This window comes from Aulonocara stuartgranti (assembly GCF_965226115.1).
Source record: "Aulonocara stuartgranti genome assembly, chromosome: 11".
Lineage (NCBI taxonomy): Eukaryota > Metazoa > Chordata > Actinopteri > Cichliformes > Cichlidae > Aulonocara > Aulonocara stuartgranti.
In genome coordinates, this window is record NC_138947.1 from 22,835,699 (window position 1) to 22,850,262 (window position 14,564).

The 14,564-nt window shown below is 38.6% G+C and overlaps 1 protein-coding gene across 2 annotated transcripts; it reads left to right on the top strand.

The window, feature by feature from the left end:
• The first annotated feature begins 5,227 nt into the window (after window positions 1-5,227).
• On the top strand, window positions 5,228-13,935 carry LOC309716639 (protein tyrosine phosphatase type IVA 3). Of its 2 annotated transcripts, none has more exons than XM_082550567.1 (7): window positions 5,228-5,532; window positions 7,932-8,360; window positions 10,929-11,060; window positions 11,224-11,316; window positions 11,412-11,542; window positions 11,767-11,841; window positions 12,588-13,935. In XM_082550567.1, exons 3-7 carry the CDS (start codon window positions 10,965-10,967, stop codon window positions 12,703-12,705), a joined length of 513 nt encoding a protein of 170 aa, XP_082406693.1. In that variant the 5' UTR covers window positions 5,228-5,532; window positions 7,932-8,360; window positions 10,929-10,964; the 3' UTR covers window positions 12,706-13,935. The 2 variants fall into 2 exon arrangements, with proteins under 2 accessions (XP_082406693.1, XP_082406694.1); XM_082550568.1 differs by lacking the exon at window positions 5,228-5,532 and adding an exon at window positions 5,880-5,978.
• The last annotated feature ends 629 nt before the right edge of the window (window positions 13,936-14,564 follow it).

The window sequence follows — 14,564 nt, forward strand, 5'->3', positions numbered from 1 at the left end:
TTCATATCGGTATCCTCCAATATCCAAATTTATGATATCGGTATCGGACATAAAAAAGTGGTATCGTGCCATCTCTACTATATGCAATAATGAATTTTTATACATTTTACATCAGATAACCACTTTGGATACGGTTGTATTTATTAAAACCTAGAGATTTTAAATGAGAATAAGAAAGAAAAGTATTTCTTTGTGCCCCCCTTTCCCTGTTAGTGCACTACCTACCCCCTGGTAAAACTTTCCTATCTGCCCCTGCACAGTTACCAGCTGTCAGCCACGTAGAAAAGGATCCTGGTGTTATTTGTCTCTCAGAAACAGTTCATAACTTCCCTTCAACTCATTCATGTCAACTAAAAGGTAAACCTGTTTCTCTATCACCTGTTCAGCTCTGATGATTCAGTAAGGACATCTCCTGGTTTCATCTTCATGTTTCCCTCTCACCAGATATCGGTTTGGATATCTGGTGAGAGGGAAACTGTATGTTGACTGTGTGTTGACCAGCACCTTTACGGCTGTGGCTCCAGCAAACATCAGCTGATACTAGAAAGTAATATTAAATAAATTCTAACAACAGCTGATCAAGCTTAAACGTGCTGCTGTTGTTTAGCGTGACATCCGCTGGTTTCGTCTTTCTGGCGCAAAGTGGGCGATAAACAAACGAGACGGGACTTAGGACAGCAAAGCCGATCAGCTGATCATTGATCAGTTTCATGATTGAAGTAGCAACAGGAGAGGGAGGGGGAGAGATTGAGAGAAGAAGAGGAAGCTATGCAGCGCAAAGACACAGAATAACTCCAGCTTTGTGTCTTTTTTTTGCTGAAGTTCGGGACAAATTGCATTCCTTTACACCTAAATACAGAACTTTAAAGTTCGACCTCATCGGCTAATTGGTCCAGCCCAGAGTCGATCATGACCAATTGGCCAATCCACCGCCTTTTATTGTTTATATAAGCTAAAAATCACCATCGGCCCACCGGGCAAATGCCCGGTATGCCCGATGGCCAGTCCAACTATGCTGTCTGTATAGTACAAGGCTACTTACACAGCTGCACACCTCTGATTTAACCTCTTGCACTTTGTATTTTCTCATATCTCCTCTGCTATATCTTCAACAAACTTCATTATCTAAAGAAGTCATCTACTTTTACTTTGACTAAAACGAATGAAGGATTTTGTGCCTTTCTGTTTCAGCTGCATTTGAGAATATTAAAAACATATTTGATAGTACCAGTGTTGCTGGGTCAATGTTTTTATAACCTGAGGTGTGACTGGAGGAAACAGGTTCTCTAATTCCACTCTGGGCTGGAAACAAGGAGCCTTGTTGCATTTCAAAACTTTACAGAGTGTCTCTTATCTGTAGAGTCATACTAGGTTTTGGGGTAAAAACTGCAAAATAAATTGGTTTGGTTTTGCCAGAGTTCGTGTTAAAAGGGAGTTTTTCCTTTCCACTGTTGCCAAGTGGTCAGTTGATTGTTGGGGTTGTCTCTCTATTATTGTAGGGTCTTTGGAATGTACAAATAGATGTTTGCAACACAAGCCCTGACTGAACAACAACCAGGTAAAAAAGTATTCTCCAGAACTGCTTGGGACCTTGTAATAAACATGTGGATGTGTTTATGCTATAATCGGGATCAAATCAAAAGTGAGATAACAGCAAACCATATTAAATAACAGATGACTACTTATCACCTTGATGCATGAAAAACAGCTCCAGCTCTGAGAAAACATTCACAACCCAAAAACTCATGCCCACTTTAACCACCAGGAACACTGAGATTTTTAATTTGACGAACTGGAAACAGTGTAAGGTGTGCTTGGGCTAATTTTAGCAAATAAATGGTGTTTTTTTTTAAGCTTTCTGTGTGGGTGAACAGTCATGTTAACCACCACTCAATATGATTGATAGTAAGGTGAGGCCCTGGCTTGTACTACAGGGTGGGCCATTTATATGGATACACCGTAATAACATGGGAATGGTTGGTGATATTAAAGTCCTGTTTGTGGCACATTAGTATATGTAAGGGGGCAAACTCCTCAAGATGGGTGGTGACCAAGTTGGCCATCTTGGATACAACTTTTGTTTTTTCAATAGGAAGAGCGCCATGTGACACATCAAACTTATTGGTAATGTCACAAGAAAAACAATGGTGTGCTTGGTTTCAACCTAACTTTATTCTTTCATGAGTTATTTACAAGTTTCTGACCACTTATAAAATGTGTTCAATGTGCTGCCCATTGTGTTGGATTGTCAATGCAACCCTCTTCTCCCAAAAAAGTCTAAGGGGGTCAGATCGGGAGACCTTGGGGGCCATTCAACTGGCCCACGACGACCAATCCACTTTCCAGGAAACTGTTCATCTAGGAATGCTCGGACCTGGCACCCATAATGTGGTGGTGCACCATCTTGCTGGAAAAACTCAGCTTCAGTGCATAAAGAGGGAAACACATCATCATGTAGCAATTTCAAATAACCAGTGGCCTTGAGCTTTCCATTGATGAAGAATGGACCCACTATCGTTGTACCCCATATACCACACCAAACCATCTCTTTTGTTGTTCCAACAGTCTTGGAGGGATCCATCCAATATGGGTTAGTGTCAGACCAATAGCGGTGGTTTTGTTTGTTAACTTCACCATTCACATAAAAGTTTGCCTCATCACTGAACAAAATCTTCTGCGTGACCTGAGGGTCCTGTTCCAATTTTTGTTTTGCCCATTCTGCAAATTCTGTGCGCCGATCTGGGTCATTCTCGTTGAGATGCTGCAGTAGCTGGAGTTTGTAAGGGTGCCATTTGTGAGTAGCTAATATCCACCGAAGGGATGTTCAACTAATGCCACTCTCCAGTAGAGATGGCACGATACCACATTTTTATGTCCGATACCGATACCATAAATTTGGATATCGGCCAATACCGATATGAATCCGATAGTGTGTTTTTTAATCAATAAAACTGTTTTTTAAATATCTTGCTGCTTTTTCATACTCAAGTTAAAAAAAACCCCAAAAAACCCACTAAAGCTATTCTGTTATACCTGTATGCAAAAAATACACTGCACCCAAAATATTAAATAGTTCAGCAATACTGATCAATCTAATACACTTAAACCTACTCCATCATCCCTATTCTGGTATTTTAAAGAGTAAGCAACCTAACTAATAGGGTTCTAAAAAAATAAGGAACCACCCCCCCACCCTCCACCTCATGATGCTTAATTGACGTAATCAACTTTAATTTGATGCAGTGTTAAATAAAATGCCACTTTGGTTGTAAGATTCGGTTGTATTTATTAAAAGCGAGACATTTTAAATGAGAATAAGAAAGAAAAGTATGTCTTTGTGCCCCCTTTTCCCTATTCATGCCCTATCGACCCCCCTGGCTAAACTTTGCTAGATCCGCCCCTGCACAGTTACCAGCCATCAGCTGCATAGAAAAGGATCCTGGTCTAGAAAGTAATATTAAATAAATTCTAACAACAGCTTATCAAGCTTAAACGTGCTGCTGTTGTTCAGCCGCTGGTTTCCTCTTTCTGGTGCAAAGTGGACCAAAAACAAAGAAGAGAGACGGACTGGGGACAGAAAAGCCGATCAGCTGATCGTTAATCAGTTTCACAATTGAAGTAGCAGCAGGAGAGGGAGGGGGAGAGAAGAGGCAGTCGCTTCATATGTCGGTTATTAAGCTTAAGGTGGGAATGCTTTACAAACATTCAGAGATAAACTTACACACTTGCTTTACTTCTCTCTGGGATCACTTCCTGGGAGATGAAATGGTAGCGAGGCTACAAATACACACAGCCGCTCTATCACCTGAGGCATACTGCTGCAACGTGCTACGGTTATGAGCCGAGTTATGCCATGTCGCAAGTTTTGTGAGGTGCTTTTTTTGATATTTAATGGATCGGATTACATTTTTTATTTCTCTCCGATATCCGATCCAGTAATTTACGTCAGTATCGGACCGATACCGATACGTAATATCGGATCAGTCCATCGCTACTCTCCAGTGACATGCGGTGAGGCTGTGGGCTCTTGCTGAATGAAGCTAGGACAGCCACTGATGTTTCTTCATTAGTGACAGTTTTCTTGCGTCCACATTTTAGCAAATCCAACTCTGAACCAGTTTCACGAAACTTAGCAAGCAGTTTGCTAACTGTAGCATGGGAGATGGGTGGTCTCATAGGGTGTCTTGCATTGAAATCTGCTGCAATGACCCGGCTACTGCGTTCACCAGATATCAACACAATTTCGATCCGCTCGTCACGTGTTAACCTCTTCGACATGTCAATGGCTGTGAACAAAGAGAAACCTGTAAATAACTCATGAAAGAATAAAGTTACGTTGAAACCAAGCACACCACTGTTTTTCTTGTGACATTACCAATAAGTTTGATGTGTCACATGGCCCTCTTCCTATTGAAAAAACAAAAGTTGTATCCAAGATGGCCAACTTCTAAATGGCCACCATGGTCACCCCCCATCTTGAGGAGTTTGCCCCCTCACATATACTAATGTGCCACAAACAGGACTTTAATATCACCAACCATTCCCATTTTATTACAGTGTATCCATATAAATGGCCCACCCTGTACTTTTAAAAAGTATGGACCTGTGACTGCCTTGTGACTCTTTGGACTCACATTCTATACCTTGTAAACACAATTATCAATTTTTTCTCTTTTTGTGTGTATTTTTTCTGGGCAAACACAGTGATGTGCTGACTTCACACTGTAGGCTGGCTGCAAGAAAACAATTCTTGGACTATTGTAACCCCAAAGAGAAAGTTAATTCCTACAAATGGGATCCACAGGTTGACTTGGGCAATCTGTCTGGTAGCTTAAAAGACCGTCTATTTTTAGATGGTTCAGGGAGGGGAAGGCGGGGGGTCGATGAAGGGAGGGAGAACAAGAAAAAGTCCTGACAGATGTGACACTGCAGCAAATATTCATGAGACCACTCGTTTTATTTTTTTTTAGGAGCATGATGTGAAAAAACTGTGACCATGGACTTCCCTGGTTGAAACAAGTAATCTTCAGCCACATTGAAAAGTTAGGAGCTGAACTCTCACCCAGTGCCTTCCAGGCGAGTGGGAGAGAAAGGAGTAGAGTGGATGAAGAAGTGGAAGAGCTGGAGGAGGGGGAGTGAGGCTCTTCTCCTGTGGCTCTAAGAGCATTAACTGTAGTGCGTTCTGCTGGTGACAGGGCTGTCAGGGTCAGATGACTGCTCAGCCTGATTAGACCAGCTCATAGCAGATCCTAAGCCCAACACACACTGCACCTTTATACCAAGGTGGATCTACGAGCTGGCACATTCAGTACGTCGCAGTTGAGGAGGCCAGAAGGGACACGAGGTGGATAGTTTAGTGTTATAGTGGGGCAGAGCTAAAGGTTATCAAGGAAACATTTAACCTTCTGCTGCTGCTCCTTCCTGCTTGACTACCAGGACCAAAGACTGAAAGAGGTGTTGTTTTACTGTAACAAGAAGGCAGAAGAACTGGTGTTTAGCCAGTGTTTGGAGATGACGCTGAAAAGCTAAGCGGTAAGAACTAAAGCACTCTGCATTTGTTTTGTTGCTATATAAATAGGATAATTATATAGTGTTTCCCAATGCTGTCACAAAGCCAGAAGTGCAACACCCTGCATTCTGGATACGTGATGCAGAGAATTATAGAAAATCTCCATAAACATTTTTATCCGTGCTATATTGCTGCCACAGACGGTGAGAGAGAGTAAAGCAGAAGGGTACTGTTGTTCCTACAAAAATCTGATGTGTCATAGAATCACACACTAGTACAGATGGAGCTAAAAATACAGCTGCAGGTATTTAGAGTCTACAGGGGTTTACTATAACAGGCAGTCAGCTGGCTGTATGTCAGCACTCAAACTGTTGTAGAACTGCTGCTGCTGCTTCTGCAGGACTTTGGTGTAACTGCCAGTCAGAGCCCTGTGGATTTCCCCTGTTCAGCAGACAAGCTGTCCTCTGAGGTAAGAGGGAAGTTAAGCTTCCAGAAAATAAGTAAAAACGTAGTTATTTAGCACAACTTCTTTTTCTGAGTGATTTGAGTGATTGAATCTGATGCTCTTATCAGCTAACTGGAAGTCAGTAAACGAATGTGTAATCTAATCTGTTTAAAGACCACTACTATCCGTTTCATTCAGCTTTACATTTCAGACCTTGTGAAGAAGTAGCCATAAGGTGGCTCTAAAATAATACTGAGATCCATTTTAGCCTCTCTGTGTCCTGATCCACCATGTGACAGTGAAACAGCTAGGCAGCCAGTCTGGAGACATGCCTATTTTTACAAACCAAACTACACTCTAAGGTAAAAGTGCCAATTGGCTTTAAGGTTTAACTGGAATTACTTCTGTCTGTTTCTGTATGTTACCCTCATATGAAATCATTCTACTTCAGATGTTTGCTAAAATTGTGAACAGTTGACCTTTTAGTTAGGTTTAGATGCCTTAAAACAGGTTTCTGTGTACTCACAGAGTGTCTGTGACAGTGCCAGCTATGCTGCTTTGCAAATTAGCTTTTATCCTGTGTCTCCGTTGCAACTTTGGTGCCCTCGGGTCGCACAAGGCTTCAAGTGAAATGAATGTTCACTTTTAACCAGCTCAGTGGAAAATAAGCGACCTCTATCCCGATTAGCGGTGACACAGGATAAAATCCTAAATATAGATTGTCAACAACTTGGAACTGACTACCCTCTTCTGGAAGAGTGAGTGTGTAAGTCTGTGAGTGATTATGTGTGTGTGTGTGTGTCTGCGTGTGTTGTCAGTGCAGAGGCCAAAAGGTGACCAGAGATTACCTCTGGACCTTCCTTTGTTGTTTATTTGATTGCCTTGTTTGAGTGGTAGGTAGAATTATTTGGAAAGCTAAAAGTATGCTGCATTTTTATGAGAAATATTATTAAGATGATTCAGTGCTTTGTTTTGAATCATACATTAAGAAGAGCCTAACACAACTTATATCTGTACTTTAGAGAAACCGCATTATAACTAACAAGCAGTGTTCATCCTAAATGCTTTCATAACTCTGTATGTGCTGAACTGCTGAACAGAGCCTTTTTTCCTGAAAATATATTAAACTGATATGCATGTGGGGTTAAGGTTCAGAATAAATCAAAGCAAGTTACTTCAGATTCTCCACAGTTTCACAAAATATTTTTATCTTGTCTTTTTTTGTGCCGAGCCACAACAAAAAACACCTAGGCTAGATTAATCAGAGCATCACTTTATATGAGAATTTCTGCTCATTTTTTTCTTCAAAGCTAACTTAATTTTGTTGATATTGTACAAATGTCATTATCATCATCAAACAATATCATATGGGTTATATTGAATGTCTATGTTGGTATGTCTTCTTAAATAAAGTTGAATTATATGTTTCTTGAAAGTATTAGTGTCGTTGAACATGTAATTGAGTTGTGATCTTAGTATATGGCAACCTTGATCTTGTTGTTAATTTAACATTAACGAATTAAGTTTTTACAGGGACTAGTAGTAACTAGTAACTACTCCCACATTTTTCATTCATTTTCATTCTAATGCCCCACGATTATCTTTAGTGTTTCTTATATCTTAATAAATACACACCCTGTGTATTTAATTGGTGTGTCTGTTCTTAATGTGTCATCCACTAACTAATCAAAAGGTGTTTTATCCCCTCTGTCTAATAGAAGGTCTGTATTATCATACTGTATGAGTAAGAATATTTATAATATGTGTGAATGCTTATATGTGTCTTTTAGATCCAGTGTAATTGGGTGTAACTGTGATGCACATGTAATAAAATAGTTTGATTAGTGTATATATGGCAGCATAATATAACTGGGTTATATGGAACTGCAAAAAACTGAATATGTGCTAAATTACTAAAAGGACCACGATCAGTGTCATTTCAGTGGAAGCTGACTTTTAATATATTTTGTATTTCAGAATTGCTGGTTGATGGAGTTTGTGAGGCGAAGTGGTGACTACTGCCACGCCCAACACATTTAAACCCCATCTGGGATAATGCTGCACCATGTAGTCCTAGGGTTATGAACCCTACAAGACCACTGGCCTTTGACCTCTGAACCTGTCAGCTCATGGGGTAACAAGCGGAGCCTTGACACTGAAAGCTAACAGGAGAAAGACGGAAAGAGAGCGTGACTAAAACTGAGTGTGGTCAAAGAAATAAAAACACAGAGAAAGTCGACACACTGTAACCTTCTGGACTATAGCAGACTGTTAACTGATGGGATAACAATCAAGACTATAGGACGTCAGACCTGGGAAAATATCTGAAAATAGGAGTTCTGGCTCACCTGGAGATCAAATATAAACTGAAGACATAGCTGCTAAACACAACAGCTGGAGCTAAAGGTGAGGAGTCAATGACCTAAATCTAGTAATGCATCAACACTTTAATATTTCATGACATTTCATTGGTTGTATGATTCAGTAGAAATTTCTTTAAGGCAGTCAGTATGAGATTAAATGATTTGCCTTTCTTGGAGAGTAGGTTTTACTAACAATGATGCTTTTAACTTCTAGGTCTTACATGGAAAAAATGACTTCTCTGTTTTCAGTGTTATTGAATTTCACCTAAGATCAAAGTCACATATTTCCTTCTCTTGCTCAAAGTGCTACTTTACACATCAACAATGTTTTGGTGTCTTAGTCTAAGTTGCCGTATTTTGTTGCTGACACTTACCTGATACTCCTGGAAGAAAATGAAGAAGAAATTTGAAAAAAAAAATGAGAAAGAAATGTCACTTTCCAGAACTCACTCACTAGCTTCTGAGAAAAAGAAAGAAAAAGTCTCCAAACCCTGCTGTGAACAGTTACATGCATTAACTATTTTTCACTGTTTTCAGGAAGTGTTAGGTAAGCATACATTATGGTACAGCTAAAAACTCAGGAAGCCATTTCACTTCCTGTTAATCCTATTAACCATCAGTCAGAGGCAGCAGAGAATACTTGCGAGCTAAGGCTCTGTCAGTTGGAATGAATGGAGCTAAACTGCTTAAATGACTCTACACCAGCTTCTAGTATTAGTATTCACGGATTAAAATTCTCTTATTGGGTTATTTTACTCATTTCCTTTCATTATACTTACCAGAAAGCGAATGCTGCCGGTATAAAGCTGGAATTCTGATAATGCATGCTGATTGGTCAATTAACAAGAGTTTATAGTCTGCTGATGGCACTAGTTTCCAAATGACAGACATTAGAAACATAGTTAAGCTTAAGATGTGATGGTTGATGTTGAGTGCTGCTAGAAATTCTTTGCAGCTTGTCAAATGTGTGAAATCAAATGTCATAAAATGCCTTATGGTGTTGGGACCTCCCTTAATATTTTTAAGTATTAAGTATTGTAATTGTAATTGTAATAAGTATTTTATTACATTTACAATCCAACGCAATCTAAAAATGGAAGTATATCTATTGATTTTGCTATTGCAGTTCTGCTCAGTGTTAATAACTATTTTTTATAAACTACCAGTGATGAGAGGAGATGTTACAATCACTATTTAATCAACATTTTCAAACAGCTGTGAAGAAAATGTGCATGTTTTGCAAAGTTTTGAAGACCTTTAGCTTAGTACAAAGTGGTATTTTACTTGTAATTTAATTACTTCATCTCCAGTTTTTCAGTTTTCTTTCCTGTTCATGAGGGAAGTCCAGTTTTGAGCTTGACCAAGTGCATTAAAATGAGGTTCAGCATCTGGGGTGGAAATGCAAAGGAGAGACCCATTAACCGCAAATGCATCCGAGAGCTCTGGAATATCTTTGCCTTTCTTCTCACAAAGCTCTTAATTTTTCTCTCAGGTCCCATGCAGTACTCTTCAGCACTTTACCCAGGCTGAGCTACCCAGCAGCTGTGTGGTAGCCTATGTCACCATATTCAGCTTCATGCTCCTGCAGAAGTACAACAAACTGTCTTTGATTCAGTCCTCTTGCCCCAATGAAGTTAGCTATTTTAGCTACATCAACAATGTGGTTAATTTTCAGCGCTGAGTTTACACTGCCAATTTGTGTCATTTAAGCCCCGGCCTATCCAGACATACAGTTACCTGTGTGAATAAATCATTCTCTATCGTAGTCCCTCTGCGAGAAATCACAAAGCTGGTCTTGACTGCTCCATCCCTGGATGTGTAAAGCTTGGTTGCTTTTGCACCTTTACTAGCAAAGCATCTAGTGTCTGTCTTCGTTCTGCATCAGTCAATTTCCTGTGTTTTTCTGCATGTTTAGGCTCATAATGACAATTTAAATTGTTATCCTTCAACCCAGCAATCTGCTAACCACAAACTAAGAACACAACTTTATCTCTGATTTTAGTAAATAAATACTTTTTTCTTTTTCCGCCCCAAACACACATCTCATAAATGTTTGCTCTGTGAAGTTTCATTCACATACACACACATATGTACAAATGTAAATAAAGAAACAAACAAAAAATGTAGCAATCACCTTTCAAATAGAAGCAACAAAACTGTAATGTGATTTCCAATAAAATAATTTTTTTTAAATGGGAGAAAATGAATGACGTATACCTATTTATATCTTAATTCTAATTTCCCATTGACCACATGGGGTGGATCGGGGAAACCAAAGGGCCCAGGTCTGCATTAATAATACATTCTACTGATCACATTATGACAGACCTACAACATGGACTAAAGCTGCATAGGGTCCTATTCTTTCTGGATTACCTTGTGGGAAACCCCAGTGAAACCTAAAGTTGAGCTTTAGTATTTTGAAAGTCTTTATTACAGTTCAGCCATTAATATTTACATCTTATCATACTATTACTGGTGTTTTTTCTTGCTTTTACTAGCAAGAAAAAGCACATAACACATAACATTACATAACCAGTCATTTCTTGGCATTTTTTATCCATATTCTACAAAAACAAAATGTGAAAAAGATGACTTCTGGTTTTTACAGGGGTTACACACGCAACAATTCTTCACACTGGTCAACATGAATCGCCCAGCTCCAGTCGAACTGTGCCACAAGAACATGAGATTTCTTATTACACACAACCCAACAGATGGCACACTCAGCTCCTTCATAGAGGTGAGAAATATATGTGAGTATGTGTGTCCTGCAAGGGTAGACAATATTATAATGACAAGCGTAATAAAATTAGGATATTACCTGCATGCTTGTTTCCCTCTGTGATGTCAGCTTGTGTATTGTGACTTCAAAAAAAGTTTTTTCCTCACTTTACCACTTCCAGGACTTGAAGCGATATGGTGCCACAACAGTGGTCCGAGTTTGTGATGTCACTTATGACAAAACACGGCTTGAGAAAGATGGCATTACAGTGGTGGTAAGTTCAGAAACACACACCTTTAATATGAATATTTACTCATTCTATGATCAAATACAGTACACCAGACAGCACCTGTTTGGACTCTCTTTTAGGACTGGCCATTTGATGATGGAGCCCCGCCACCCAGTAAGCTGGTCGATGATTGGTTGAATCTGCTAAAGAAGACATTTCAGGAGGATCCAGGAAGCTGTGTGGCTGTTCACTGTGTGGCTGGATTAGGGAGGTAGGAGACATTTAAAGTAAAAATTTAATTTAAAAATACAGAGGAAGACAGGTGTGTGTGCACACATATAAGTTAGCATCACTGGACAATAACTCATATGTTTGATTTGGAGTGCTTATACTAAAAACTATGACTTAAAGATTTGCCAAGAAACAGATAAGCAGAATTGATTGGACATGTATAGCCTAAAACATGGATTGTGTTGTATTTATACGTGCACACAGGGCTCCTGTGCTTGTTGCTTTGGCTCTGATAGAAAGTGGGATGAAATATGAGGATGCTATTCAACTCATCAGACAGTAAGTATATCCTGTGTCATATTGAGGATAGTTTTTCTTTCCTTTTTTTCACTTAATGAAACTATTTCAGAAACCAGAGTGGTCTTATATACTCTATATCAGGGGTGTCAAACATGAAGATGGGACCAGAATCGCAAGTAGTGCATCAGGCCCACTGCACGGATTTAAAAAAATGTGAAGAAGGGCGTCAATTCTGGAATCTTTTTACTCTATTTTCAGAAGTTTTACAGCTTTTGTTTTTGACAAAGACCCCCCCCCCCCATTCTGCTACAGTAAATTACTACATACCAAACTTAGAAAGTCTGCTTTGATGGTGGACTTTATCATCTTTTAACTCCTGGTTTGAGAACTAATATGCGGAAATGATTTTGCTCTGTGATTTGTTTTACTGCATCATGGGAGGGTTAACTGTTTTGAGGGCTGAAATTGACCACAGAAGGCAAAACATTTTCTGTTCCGTGCTGTAAAAATGCTTTTATTGCTATAAGTTGGGCATTTTAACACGGGAGCCTATGCTGATTGAAAGTAGCTATAGAAAACAAGAACTGGTAGGATTAAGTACACTTTTTCTATCATAACCTAGAGAGGAACACAATGAGAAATGCAACACAAAAAGGTGACAGAAAAAGACTATTATACTTGAAAGTACAGCGTGCAGTGGAAGATAAAAGGTGTCTGTGAGCTCTCTGTATTTAATGAACCTCTAAAAGCTTTTAAAAGTTCACAGCATTGTGTTTGTGTTTCAGGAAGCGTCGTGGAGCCATCAACAGCAAACAGCTAACCTACCTGGAGAAATATCGATCTAAGCATAGGCTCCGTTTCAAAGACTCCCGCAAACACAAGAACAAATGCTGCATCGTATGAACACATGCACCATGCACACACACACGCAGGCACACACACAGAGACATTTCTCAGGAATTCAGCAGTACAAGGCTTCAGTCATTGTCACAAATACTAAAAACAGAGGCGTCAGTGCCCATGTTGAATCTTAAAAAGTTTTTCTTCTTTGTTTCCCTTTCTTTTCTTTTAATATGTTTTTTTTTAATTTTTGCTTATTTGCTGTAAACAAACAGCTGCAGGATGGATAAAGGACAGGAAATCATTTTAAAAAGTGTTATAGAGGATTGTTTTTACAATATAATTCTGCAGGGAATTTAGCTATGAGGTGCATGAGCGACATTCAAATGTTCAACCGAACAAGTCCTGAAACTTATACAGATGTGCGGTGAAACTTTGATTCTGTTGTCCCTGGTGACTGGTTTTCAGCACCTTAAGTCTGACCTGACTTTAATGAATGTTTAACACTATCAGGATATAAAATTATAAACAGTTAAATTTGTGTTTCTCTTATTTTTTCTTTCTTTTTGGGCTTAAAAACCCTTAAAAACATGTTTTTAACAATTTGGAGAGACTAAAATTTTACACTCCAACAAATCAGGTTTAATCCAAGGGTAATCTTAGCCTGAGGTATTAGTCTCATCCTAGCGCAAATGTTGCTGTGCATTATTAAATTATCCAGTCTAGTTTAAAGTTTTATTATTTTCATATGTATTGGTGTGGAGTTTATTTCAGTTGTATTTTACCTGAATGATGCATGTAAACAATCACTTTGAAAAAATCATTTAAAAATCTGTTTTTGATGATGATGATAACAGAGCATGCACTTTTTATGCAAAAAGTAGAGTCCTTATGACAGTCTCTTTTATTGTAAAAGCATCTTCAACCTGAATTGATATACATACATTAAAATGCATGAAAAACTAAATGGACAATGAAATAGGCAGAGGGTGTAAAACTGAAGTTAGGAGAAGGGAAAATGTTAATAGGATCTAGCAACCCTTTGATTTACAATCTTTACCTGAAAGCATTTTAAAGCAAATGGCAAATATTTTCTTGTTCACATGACGTGTGTGCATATTTGTTTGCTTGTGTGCGTGTGTGGGTGTGGGTATATGGGGCGGCCTCTATACATTGTTTACTACTGGGGCAGGCCTGAGCTGACACTTTTTTATGTAAAAAAAAAACAAAAAAACAAGCTGTAAATGATAGTCTGTAAATTTTTTGCATTGTTTAATAAATGTTATGCCATTATCTTTGTATGTAGTGCGTGGTGTTTGTTGTCAGTGTTTGATTACATCATGTAATAATTCAAAGATTCGCTCTTCCTGGCAATTTAGCTGTTGCTAATAAACGAAATATATTGCAGACAAATTCAAAACACCAGAAACATTTTTGTCAAATATTCCTTAAATTCCTGAAATTATTAATTAGTCTGCACTTTTGATCTACTTTGACTATGAGTGCGTTAATGAGTCCTAAATAGTAAAAACAACCACCTTTAATTGCTATGAGCTCTTTATGATTGACTTAACTCTCACTTAGAGCTTCTTCTATTCTTACATATTATTATGTTCAGTGTCTCTTTATATAATATCCATACCTGTAAACAACATGATGGCTTACTAGGGATATGTTGTGAAACACGTTTTTTTCTTTGACAAATATTTTAAAAGAAGAAAATGAAGAAATAAGGAAACCTAAGTATATTTACTGTTTTTGTACAATGACACATTTCTGACTATATTTGTATAAGTATATGATAAATAGCACAGAATCTGTAACACGTTCGTTTTTTTTTTTAATCTCTAGTCTTTTCGAGGCCCGAATGTGCAAGCGAACAGCCAGGGGCGCTTTTTGGTCGCTTCTATCGCGTTCGGTGT